This window comes from Solanum stenotomum, chromosome 6 (assembly GCF_019186545.1).
Source record: "Solanum stenotomum isolate F172 chromosome 6, ASM1918654v1, whole genome shotgun sequence".
Lineage (NCBI taxonomy): Eukaryota > Viridiplantae > Streptophyta > Magnoliopsida > Solanales > Solanaceae > Solanum > Solanum stenotomum.
In genome coordinates, this window is record NC_064287.1 from 47,452,882 (window position 1) to 47,466,066 (window position 13,185).

The following is a 13,185-nucleotide window of genomic DNA, read 5'->3' on the forward strand; positions in this document are numbered from 1 at the left end:
AATATCCTAACACCATTTAGTTACTTCTTAATTAACAATAAATAAATTAGCTAGAAATTACCGATAAATTTCGTAGCTATTGCCCTATACTAGTGGATACAGAGGTACCGATGAAAACAATTTGGATAAAGTTCCACCTATATTTAAGTTTGAAGGTGTACACGCTAATAATAAATTAACCCTAAAAAGAAAGCTAATTAATTTAGCAACAATTCTCATAATTTGTTTGTAGTATTTCCATGTTCATTTTTAATATATAAAACAATACTTAGTACCTTATATATCGTGTATTCGTCTGAGAGAAATTTTAGAGATGTCTACGTTACAATATTAGGAAATATTGCACATATATAATGTTGGAAATTTTACAGAAAAAAAAAAACATGCATGGATAAATCTTTACACAAAAATAACTGTATTTCTTCTATAAATCTTTGACACACCTTTTTAATAAGAAAAAATCTCTTATACACCAATTCTTTTTTAAAATGTGTCTAATATCATAAACGAAGTCAAAAATTTTATAATTTTGAAGTTTTAGTAATCGACAATTTTTTTTAAGATAAATATAAAATTTGAATCACGAGGTCAAATCCGTAATGTACCAGCTAACACCACACCTATTTAAATATCACACACAAGTTAATTCAGTTCTTAACGAAGCATTATCTACAATAGATGAATTCGTTTTTCATTTTTCTTTATTTCTGCTATCGTGAAGTGTTGTAACAAACTGTAAAACTAACTTTTGGAAAAGGAGCTCATCCATTGGATAAAATTTTTTTATGCATAATATATAAATATGTTTTTTAAACTTGGTTATAACTGAAATTTATGCCTTCCACCACGTAGTTTTGGGAGTGCATAAGCTATGTGGCGGAGTTAAAAATTTCATTGACTCTTTCAAAGCAACACTTTGTTTTGTGTGCCAAGAATATGTTATTTAATCACTTTGTATATCATTTTTCTAACGTAGGGTGTGCATAGCTATGCCCCTGTGCATAAGTAGGACTTATACGTCCCCTATATGACATTTTATGTGTAATTCTCATCCTATATGGTATTTTACGTGTAATATAAAATGTAAGAAGTGTGTGTACTTGTAGATACCGAAGCAAAGTTAAGGGGCCAAAAAAATTATGAACGGTTGATATTGAACCATTCATGATTTTCCCGCTGTCAGGTCCGTAAACCGTAATATATAAACATACATACAAATACAATTTCCAGTACTGAGCCAAAACGAAAAGGGGAATTTCCGGCAATGGCGGACGACGAAACGGAGGCGTGGTCCATGACCTCAGGGCACAGATTCCGTTGGGATATATTTCTGAGTTTCAGAGGAGAAGACACTCGTCACGGTTTCACTGAGAAACTCTACAATGAACTCGTACGGAACGGCGTACGGACATTCATTGACAACGAAGATCTGGATCGCGGCGAAGAGATCTCTAAGAAGCTAGTAGCTGCGATTGAGGATTCAGCGGCTTCGATCGCCGTGATTTCGGAGAACTATGCTGAATCGAAATGGTGCCTCGAAGAACTGGCGGAGATCTGGGAATGTAAAAGGCTTTTGCTACCGGTTTTCTATGAAGTTGACCCGTCGGATGTGCGGAAACAGAAAGGTACGTTTGAGAAGCATTTTAGGGAGCACGAGATTTTGGTGGAAGCGGCGAAGGTTTCTCGGTGGAGAAAAGCTATGACGAAAGCTGCTAATACCTCCGGTTGGGATTCTAGGTTCTGGTACGTATAGTACACTTTAATTTCTGTTTAATTTTTAAAAACAAACATAATACTGTTGGTATAGGGGTTCGAGTTTTCTACATGAACCATCGTCAAGTATTATTTCCAGTAAGAAAAAAGAACAACTAATGATTGAGTTTTGTTTTAATAAATAATTGATGATATTTTAGATAGAAAATTGGTACACATAATAATTCAGGTATAAAACTTAAAAAATAGATAAGCTAATCCAAAAAATGTTTAAAAGTTGAATGGACTAGTTTATATAAGCTAATCCAACTCCCTTTTATAATATACTTTATCATAATTCATAAGTAATTTATACATGTACATTTACTATTGATCCATAACTTTAAAAATGTAATAAGTTAATTAATTTAAAAAATCATTAAAAGTTAAATTCATAAAATTTAAATTTTAGATTCGAATCAATTTAATAGCCTAACTCCTTTCACATTCATCAACTTCTGCTTTGTTTGTTATTGATGGTCAAGTTCTTTTCCTTTCATGGTAATCAAAAGATACCTTCAGGAAAGCCGTGATATGTAATTGAGTTTCTTTTATATACTCTCTATTGTCCCAATTTTAAGTGCCATAGTTGGAATTTTGAGATTCAAAGTTTTAAATTTTGATGGTGAATTTAGATATAAAAGCTTTTAAATTTTTTGAAATAAAATTTATATATTTAAAAATTACCTAAAAATATTATAAGTCAAATTAACTTAAATTATTTATAAAACATATAAAGAAATTTTGATTAAAAAATTTGATTAACTCTTGAAATTTCAACCGTGTCACATCAGTTGCTGCGAAGGGAATACTTCTAAGTTCTAACCTAGCTGCTTTTAGACATACGAACTATAGGAATGATTCAATCAATTAATTATTTCAAGAAGCTTATATTTTCCTTGTTTTAATATATGTAACACATTTCATTTTTCGAAAGTCAAACAATTTAAGTCTGATCGAAAATTTGCTCAAGAAATCTTCAAATTTCTTAAAATGAAATATATATATTTGTAAACTACGTAAAAAGTACTATAAGTCACAATAATTGATAATTCAAAATATTTAAAAAATATATGAAAATTTACAATCAAAGTAGACTTGTTTGAATTTTGAAATTCGAAACGTGTCACATAAATTGGCACATATGAGTAGTATATTGATGGATTTTTAGGTTAATTCATCAATATAAGATTCTTTTATGTATTGATTCAATCATTTCAATTTTTCTTCGGTTTTAATTTGATTCAATTAATTTTTGATATTTTATACTACAAAAATGGAGAATATATCATAAACTTATACTACCCATGTCTTTTTTTTTGGGTTACTTTATTGTGTATAATTAAAGCATGACTTTTATGTACAGTTCACTCAATAATTGACTTAACATGGTATATTTATAAAGTTATTGAAGTGCCCTAATACTTTTCAAAGTAAAGTTCAAAATACTTTGTTCCAATTATTTTCTTTTTAGTTCATTCTAAAAAGAATATCACCTTTTATAATGATAATTTAAGTTTAAATTATTGTTATCCTTACAAAATTATTCATAACCACAAAGACATTTAACATTTATATTAAGTCACTAATTTTAAAATTTTTTATTTTTTTCTTAAATCTTGTGTCAAATTAAATAATGTCACATAAATTGGGACGGAGAAAATAATATGTTATTATGATAATTTATATGTGTAATAGTATTTAAATGTATATATACTACTAAGTATATTTTGTTGGTTCATTAATTTTTTTCTCCATTTTTTATAAATATGAATATAAAAACAACACATACACTTTGATTCTGTCCTTTTAAAAGGAACACCGGCTCTAACAATTTCATTGCCGAACGTGGAGATACTACAGGAAAAAAAAGAGAAAAATCCAATCCATTTTATTATAATCGATTAGATGACATGTTGATTAACCGTATTCTAAAACACAAAAAAAATCACTTACTTTATGTGTGCTAATTATTCGGTATGGTTGTAGCCTATAGGTTCATAGCAAAGCCCATGTATTGATGGAAAAAAAAAAATTAAAATTCGGTTCAGTTTGACTCGTTTTGATCAATTTAGTCGTTTTTTTCAAAAATAAAAATAAAAATTGACACCCCTCATACAAACTACCACTAGAAGTTTAGGCAACGACAAGAATTTGGGTCGCACATACGTATTTTCTAGATATGTGTACTTGCATTTATTCTTAGATCACATGTTCGAGTCATAAAAACAACCATTAATGATTATATTAATTAGAACACATTGTCTACATCACACCTTTTCTCAAATGCTGCATGAACGCAGACTGATCATGTCTACTTGCATTTACCAGCTGCATTTAGAATTATATTCTAACTCGGGAAAATTACTGCCAAATACCATTCGATTATCTAATTTATAAAATATATTTACATTATATAGATAGTGTATATTTTATACTATATATATATACTGTCAAAGTGTATAGATAATGTATACTTCGACCATATTTGTAAACTAATTGACCGAAAAATACATTTCCCTCAGTTGCCGAAAATTACTAATTATATGTATTAATAATCTGAAAAAAAGTGCTCCATTAGTTTTGTTATAATAACTAGTAAGTTGAACTATACTTGTTGTAAAGAAGAATTTCACCACACATATAAAGGTCGTTTAGTAGAGTCTATAAAAAAATGTTTAATAGAGTATATTAGAGATGTTGGGATTAATAATGTAAAGATTAGTTATGTTGCCATTATGCATTCAATAATTTCTAAAAGAAAATATTTTTCACAAAAATTTCCTCCATATTCCTTTAATTTTGTATACTTTTAGGGACAATTGTGTTTTAAATTTTACTTGTGCATCTATCAAAAACTGTTGTATTGTTAATATCGTGATTTGTTATGTATTAATTATATATAAGATAATACCAAAGTAGAATGTATAACTAATGATATTTGTATTGGTTGTACATAGTTAAATAGTTGTACCAAACAAAAAAATTGTAATAACACTAATACATGCATTATTTCCTCTAAAAACGACCCCTTAGAAGTTGTGTAAGTTGGGTCTGTTCTAGGATGATGGTGTGCGTATGTGATGAAGGAGTAGGTTGAGACAATATGGTTGGTATAAGCTAGGTTATGCCAAAGGTAACAAATAATCTTGTGAGGTGTTGGTGTGGTATAGTTGGGTGCAGGGGCAGAGTTACCCTTGGTCCTCCCCTTGACTGAGGGTAGTACTTTTTGACACAAAATTTTGACTCCACAACTGGTTGGGGGTGTCAGTCACGCTGGGGGTGTCAATCACAATCCTTCACTCCGGAAGGATAGGTTTCATACTGATAATATCTCTTTTTTCAGAATTTGTTCATATCATACTAACTCAATCGTAATTTAATCACCAAAGTAGAGTTTCATAAAGCTAAGTGGAAAACCTGAGCAAAAACCTTATGTGATGTAGTGATGAAATTGCGATATATAATCAATCCTTTGTAGTACCCATATATAAATCCTATGAACATAAGTGGATTTATAGCTTACCTAATTTAATGGTGGTGTACGTGAACTCATGGTCTCTCTACCAAACTAGGTATTTTACGAACATATATCCAGGAGTTGATCAAATATTATCTTTTGACTCTCATGCTCCAAAAAGTTAAGTGGTGCACTTAGTTGAATCATAAGTTTTGAGTAATTTACTTGGAGGAACATGGATCAATTCTCCGTTTTTTAGTGGTCCACCCATGTTATAGAAATCCTAAATCCACCTCTGTCTATTAATCATTTTGCACCGGAAACTATTCTAGGAAAAGTTCGAATCTGTTCTGTTCGGAAGAAATGGTGGAAGAATTAGCCTGCATTTGGTGGACTATGTTGGAGGAAAAAAATTCTAGATGTTTTGAGGATCAAAGAAATTCATACAAAGAACGGAAGTGAATTTTATATTGTCTTATTTATTCTTGTGTTAAAGAAACCCTGTAAATGATTATGAATCTATACTCGAAATCATTTATTCTAGGGGCTGAAAACTTGCTCATCTGACTTCATGTTATCATACTTGTGCCAGGGAAGAAGCAGAGTTAATCCAATCTCTAGTCAAGAAAGTTCTGGGGAAACTTGATAATACACCTATAGGTGTGGCAAAATACCCCGTAGGACTTCATTCTCGTCTTGATCAATTGCTCAGGCTACTGGACGTTAAAGCAAATGGTGTGAAAGTTGTAGGATTATACGGAATGGGAGGAGTGGGCAAGACCACTCTTGCCAAGGCTTTGTACAATCAGTTTGTCGTTTATTTCAAGAAACGTAGCTTTATTTCTGATGTTCAAGGAACTGCAAGGCAACAAAATGGTTTGGTCTCTCTTCAAAGAAAACTCATTGGTGATCTTAACCCAGGTGCTTCGCCAATCATAGACTGTACTGCTAAAGGTATCCAATTGATAAATGAATCTGCGAATAATGAGCGAGTTGCTATTTTCCTAGATGACGTGGACGATGCAGGCCAACTTCGTGAATTGATTGGTGGTAGAGACCGGTTTTGCCAAGGAAGCAGAATCATTGTCACCACTAGAGATCAAAATGTCTTGGATCCAAGTATTGTAAATTGCACTTTTGAGGTAACACAGCTCAACTTGTCCGATTCACTTAAGTTATTAAGTTATCATGCATTTGGAAAAGAGCAGCCTCCTAAGAAGTTTTTGGGTCTTGCTAAAGAATTTGTAACACTTAGTGGGGGATTACCTCTGGCTCTGGAAATTTTTGGATCTTCATTGTTCTATAAGAAAGGATTGAAGGAGTGGGAAGATGTAGTGCAAAAGGTTAGACAGATTCGTCCAGGTGAACTTCAAGATATCTTGGAAATAAGTTTTGGTGCTCTAGATGATCAAGAAAGGTGCATATTTCTTGACTTAGCATGTCTTCTTCTTAATACAAGACTTGAAAGGGAAGATGCAATTGCAATATTTAAAGGTTGTGGTTTTGCCGCTGAAACTGCAATAACAGCACTCACAGCAAAATCGCTTCTTAAAATAGTTGATGGAAATGTTTTGTGGATGCATGATCAGCTCAAAGACATGGGAAGACAAATCGTACAACGTGAGAGTTCTGGAAATGTTGATAAACGTAGTAGATTGTGGAATCATGATGATATTATGACTGTCCTAAATAACTACAAGGTATGGTTTTATGATCTAGTTGACACCTTTTGCATTTGCAGTATTGTTTAACTTGAAGTTAGTACATTGAGATGAAATTTGGAGAGATTCCTGTTTTCTAAATGGTGGTTAAACGACTAAACAAGTATTCTACTTGCTCGTGTTGCTTGCCTGGTCACAAGTTTCAACATATTTTTTTTGTAAAAAAAACTATATTATCAGTGTGATTTAGTTGATTGTAGCAGGTAATTCACTATCTTTTTCTAGGTTCTTAATCCACATACAGTTCAAATACTTGCTTACAATTGATATTTTGAAACATCTATTTGTATAAAATCTTTTACTGCATAATTTCCTCTTTTTTTCTAGTGAGCTAGTTGTGGTATGCTTTTGAAGAAGTATTGCCAACTGTAAATCTTTTAGTAATAGGAGTTAAACTTTTTCTTTTACAAAATACTACGTGTATTACTATTTATTAATTTAGTATAAAGTAACAAATTGCAGCCAAAGATACCTTCAAATAGGAACCAAGAAGCATTTTGCAGTTCACCTGGCTTTTTTACTCATTATTTAATTAAGCTTTTAACTTTTGTGAGTTGTCTTCTAGCTTCCCCTCATGATTTTTTTATCTGTTTTGATAAATTCAAGGACACAAGTAACATTGAGGGTATTGTGTTTCACTTTGAGAGGAATCAAGATCAAAATTCTGAGGAAGTACTTGAAAGGATTATTGGCCAAGGTAGGACGGCAAATGGTTTAACATTTCACACTAGAGCTTTTCAGTGCATGGTCAAACTGAGACTCCTCCAAATCAATCATGTTAAATTGGTTGGAGATTTCAAGCTATTACCTGCTGACCTGAAGTGGCTGCAGTGGAAAGGTTGCCCTTTGGAAGTAATTCCTCCAGAGTTGTTGTCCCGAAAGATTGCAGTTCTTGATTTATCAGAGAGCATGATCACACAGGTCTGGAACGAGAAAAAGTGGAATTTATACCAGAACAAGGTAAGTGAATTAGTTCAACCAGTCTCCTTCTTTACAACTTTGTTTAATGGTAAGTAGGAAGAACTACATGTCTCCTTTTTGACAACTTTGTTTGTTGGTAATTAATTAGGAAGTACTACATGTCCCTTTAATCATCCATAGATGATTTGTAGATTCACAAGCTTTGTCAGGTAAAGAAGGGTTAGAGGTAGGATGAAGAAGCTTTGTTAGATGCTCCGATAAGAAGGTGTGAGAGATTGATAGAGGTGGGTTTAAAGAGGAGTAGAGGTAGGCCGATAAAGCTTTGTCAGATGCCCCGGTGAGGAGGTGTGAGAGGTTAATAGAGGTGGATTTAAAGAGGGGTAGAGGTAGGCCGAAGAAGTACTGGAGAGTGGTGATTTAGACAGGACATCGCACGACTTTAGCTTATCGAGGACATGACCTAGGAGAATATACAGGTCGCAATTAGGGTAGAAGGTAGTTGAGGGCTGTCTCACTGCCCTAAGGGGTAGGCTTGGTGGGTAGATAGTATTAGCATTATTCTTGTAGTTTCTTGTTCTGCGATTACTGCTACCACCGGTTGTTTCTTGTGCTTTGTTTACCAAATTATTCTGCTCTGTATGCCTTGTTCTTTCTCTGTATTGTCTTTTTCAAAACTGTCTTGCTATGTGTTACTTGAGCTGAGGGTCTTTCGGGAACAACCTCTCCAATTCTCCACGNTAAGAAGGTGTGAGAGATTGATAGAGGTGGGTTTAAAGAGGAGTAGAGGTAGGCCGATAAAGCTTTGTCAGATGCCCCGGTGAGGAAGTGTGAGAGGTTGATAGAGGTGGGTTTAAAGAGGGGTAGAGGTTGGCCGAAGAAGTATTGGAAAGTGGTGATTTAGACAGGACATGGCACGACTTCAGCTTATCGAGGACATGACCTAGGAGAATATACAGGTCGCAATTAGGGTAGAAGGTAGTTGAGGGCTGTCTCACTGACCTACGGGGTAGGCTTGGTGGGTAGATAGTATTAGCATTATTCTTGTAGTTTCTTGTTCTACGATTACTGCTACCACCGGTTGTTTCTTGTGCTTTGTTTACCAAATTAGTCTGCTCTGTATGCCTTTGTTCTTTCTCTGTATTATCTTTTTCAAACTGTCTTGTTATGTGTTACTTGAGCCGAGGGTCTTTCAGGAACCCCTCCAGTTCTCCACGAGGTAGGGGTAAGGTGTGCGTACTCTCTACCCTTCCCATACCCCACTTGTGGTTATAAGAAAATGGCTATTTATTTTTCAGGCTCTATGAAGCTGAAGCACACAAGGAAAAGGTGCAATTTTTATTGTATTAACGTGAAACGTTTGTTGGTTTGTCATCTATTTATCTCGCTAGGTGTTATCAGCTCCTTTTCCTTAATGTTTAACTTCTTAGCTTTACTGTCTACTGATCTCAAAGGAATATTCTGCAAGCCTTTTTTGCAATGACTGAGAAAATCTTCATTTGATAGATGGCAGAGCAGCTGAAGGTTATGAATCTACGTAGTTGTCGCCAACTTAAGGAAATCCCTGACTTATCTGGACTTCAATTGGAGAAGCTGATTCTTGAGGAATGCAATGAACTGGTTAATATACATCCATCAATTGGAGACTTGACTATGTTGACCCTTCTAAACATGAAGGGTTGTAAGAATCTTTTGGCATTTCCAGACGATGTGTCTGGATTGAAACGTCTTGAAGTACTTATCCTATCTGGTTGCTCGAGTCTAACAGAATTACCAGAGGACTTGAGTGGCTGGAAATCCTTGAGAGAGCTTCTTCTAGATGGTACCTCAATAACAAAGCTACCTAACTCTATCTTCCGCCTAAAGAATCTTCAGATGTTGAATTTAAATGATTGCTGGTCTTTGGAGTTGCTGTCTACAGCTGTTGGGAATCTAAGTTTGCTGAGCTCTCTCTCTCTTAGTGGATCAGCTTTAAAGGAACTGCCTGATTCCATTGGAAATTTGAAAAATCTTGAGGAATTAAGTTTGAGAATGTGCAAGGGACTTGTCTGTATCCCTGATTCCCTTGGCAATCTTAGATCTTTAATAGGACTTTATCTTGATAACAGCTCCATAAAAGAATTGCCGCCTTCCGTTGGTTCATTATCTCAATTGAAGTTCCTTTCACTCAGCAATTGCAAGTCCTTTAGTGAATTGCCCAATTCCGAGAATAGCTTCTCATCATTGGTTAGGCTTTGTCTACAAGGGACCTCAGTTAGTGAACAAAGTTTCCAGTTAGGAAGTTTCGAGTCCCTTGAGATTCTTGGGTTGGGGAGCTGCACTTCAATCAGATCTTTACCTAGCTCAATTGGAAATATGTCATGTTTAACTACTTTGGACCTACAAAATACATCAATTTCTGAGTTACCAGACGAGATACGCTTATTGGAAAAACTTTGGAAGTTGAACCTGAACAACTGTTTGAATCTCCAACATCTTCCCGCTTCAATTGGAAGCCTTAAGAGGTTGTGTTACCTCTATATGGTGGGAACTGCTGTCTCAGAATTACCTGATCAAATTGGAATGCTTTCAAGCTTAAAGCTACTGAAGATGAGAAAGACACCACAACCTAGAGAGGAGGATATGGAAGATGGAGAAAGTTCTAAACGCGTTACTCTTCCAGAATCATTTTCGAATCTCTCATCCTTGGAATTCCTAGATGCTCATGCTTGTAAAATATCTGGGAATATTTCTGATGATTTTGAGAAGTTGACTGCTTTGGAAGAACTTTACCTTGGATACAATGACTTTTGCAGCCTCCCTTCTAGCATGAAAAAACTTCGTGTTCTCAAACATTTGTTTCTCCCAAACTGCAGAAAGCTCAAATCTCTCCCTGAACTTCCCTCAAGTTTGGAATGGTTAAATGCTGCAAACTGCTCCGCGTTGGAACAGATAGCTAGCGTAGCGAATTTGAAATACTTGGAAGAACTTCAAATCAGTAATTGCAAGAAGATAACAGATATTCCTGGCCTTGAAAGCTTGAAATCTTTAAAATGGTTGTATACAGTCGGTTGCAATGCGTACTTGCCTTCTATAAAAAAGACTATTTCTAAGGTTCTTTCTCCTTCGCTCCTCCCTCACCCTCGAAGACATCAAGATTATATTTACATTTCTATATCAAGTTAACGAAAACTCTGAATGCAGGATTCTCTAAGGCATATGCAGTATCTCTGTGTTCCAGGGGATGACCTTCCAGATTGGTTTATACATGAAGTACCTAACTTCTCAACTCGTAAGCACCGTGATCTCGAGGCAGTGATCATTGGCATAGTTCTCTCTCTAGACCAACAAGTAGAGGATAATTTCAGACACCAAGTCCCAGCAATCGTGGATATACAAGCAACGTTTACCACACCAGGTGATGCTAAACCTAAACATACAAAGACTTTGAACTTGTTGGGGGTTCCTGATACGGATGAAGATCAACTATATTTATGTCGATTTCAAGAACACAGTTTTACGTTAATGTTGAAAGAAGGTGACAGACTGCAGGTTGTAGTTAGAGAGTGTCCGCGTTTTAATGGCCTCAAACTGAAGAAGCATGGAATGCACTTGGTTTTCGAAAATGATGATGACTTTGATAATAATGATGAGGATCTGTTTGATGAATCTCAGCAGTCTGTGTCAAGGAAACTTGCTAACTTCTTTCATTTCCAGAAATGAATTCAGCATACAGAGAGTGGATGAGTCCAAGAAATTGGACTTTATAAAGATATTTGTAAATGTGTATATAATAAATGTGGATCGTCTGTCAGAAACAATCTCTCTACCTTCTAAAAGTAGGAATAAGGTATGTGTATACACCACCCTCCCCGACTTCACTTGTGAGATTACACCGAGCATATTATTGTTGTTGTTGTGTATAAATATATATTAAATGCTTCTTTTCTGTTTGTGGCTTGGCAAGCTTAAACATTGTTGCAGATGGATTGATTGTGATAAATTGCAACTCTAACTAGCTGCTGGGCAATTTATTTCCTACTCCAACTCCAAAACTTAAAAGGGATCGTTTGGTTGCTGGTTAGAGTTACGTAGGAATTAATTAGGTAAAAATTAGTTATTCATATATTACTAATTCATATTCATGTACTTCCATCGTTTCAACTTGTTTGTCTTACTTTTCTTTTTAATCTCTTTTTTTTAAAAGAAGTAATTTTACTAATTTAGCAACCCCTTGATTCTAACAATTCACTCTAAGCACAAAGAAAGTCATGGAGAGACATTAAAAGTGCACGTAATTTTTCCCCATATCTATTTTCTTTGGTTATTACAACAATAAAATATATGCATAATAATTTTGAAGAAAGGTTTTATTACGAGAAATTTTAGTAGCTTGGTTAGTTGATTATCTGAGAATATTATTTTTTTTAGTTATTCGTCTTTGTTTGTGCCTGACAAGATTAATTTGAATAAAAATTTTGTGCAGATGGATTGATTGTGATAATTAGCAACTATAACTAGCTAATGTGCAATTTATTTGAAACTTGAGTTACGTAGGAATTACTTAAGTACGAGATTAGATATTCATGTATTACTAATTCATATATGAAGTTATTTTTCACTTAATTAGAAGGTGGGTAAAGTAAAATAATATCAAGTTTAATGGAACAAGGTGTGATATTTAGGGATTAATAACTTTTATTTTATTTGGTTGAAGGTATAAATTTGTTCCAGGTTACATTTATGGGAAAATTGTACATAATAACAAACTATTAATTCAAATTAAATGTTATAAATATACTTTGATTTAATTGTATCCTATAGCAAACTATTGCTATTTTCGCCACTCTCCCTGGTGGAATCTCGCTCGCCACTCTCGTTTGGTGGCAGTCTCGCTCGCCTCTCTCGCTTTTATACAAACACAAATGTATAAAATGTGTTTGTGTTTGTATAAAGCGAGAGGAAATTGTATATATACATATATTTTCGTTCCCCTCTCTCCCCTCTCCCAGATCTCGCTTGCCACTCTCCCAAATCTCGCTCTCCACCCTCGCCTCTCTTGCTTATATAAATAGATACGAAATGTATAAATTGCGCTTCTGTTTGTATAAAGCGAGAGAAAATTGTATATACACATGCAAATACATATATCTTCGTCCTATACACTTATAATTATACAATACAAATATTTCTCTGCCCAGTTTTCTTTTGCCTTTCTCTTTTTCTCGTTTTATACATATACAGATTATACAATTGATTTTTTGTATACAACTACTTTCTTTTGTATATGTATAGCGAATTATACAACTGCCTTCTTTGTATATGTATAGCGAATTATACAACTGTTTTTTTGTA

General features: G+C 34.1%; 1 protein-coding gene across 1 annotated transcript; it reads left to right on the top strand.

The window, feature by feature from the left end:
- Nucleotides 1–1,232: 1,232 nt before the first annotated feature.
- Nucleotides 1,233–11,576, top strand: LOC125867826 (disease resistance protein RPV1-like). The gene is made up of 5 exons (XM_049548407.1): nucleotides 1,233–1,743; nucleotides 5,805–6,912; nucleotides 7,540–7,893; nucleotides 9,358–10,944; nucleotides 11,035–11,576. Exons 1-5 carry the CDS (start codon nucleotides 1,265–1,267, stop codon nucleotides 11,551–11,553), a joined length of 4,047 nt encoding a protein of 1,348 aa, XP_049404364.1. The 5' UTR covers nucleotides 1,233–1,264; the 3' UTR covers nucleotides 11,554–11,576.
- Nucleotides 11,577–13,185: the final 1,609 nt, after the last annotated feature.

Bases quoted from the DNA above. Each gene is read 5' to 3' on its own strand.
- LOC125867826 (XM_049548407.1), top strand. From the start codon at position 1,265: ATGGCGGACGACGAAACGGAGGCGTGGTCCATGACCTCAGGGCACAGA. The intron at 1,744-5,804 runs GTACGTATAGTA...TACTTGTGCCAG, and splicing joins GGTTGGGATTCTAGGTTCTG to GGAAGAAGCAGAGTTAATCC. The intron at 10,945-11,034 runs GTTCTTTCTCCT...CTCTGAATGCAG, and splicing joins TAAAAAAGACTATTTCTAAG to GATTCTCTAAGGCATATGCA.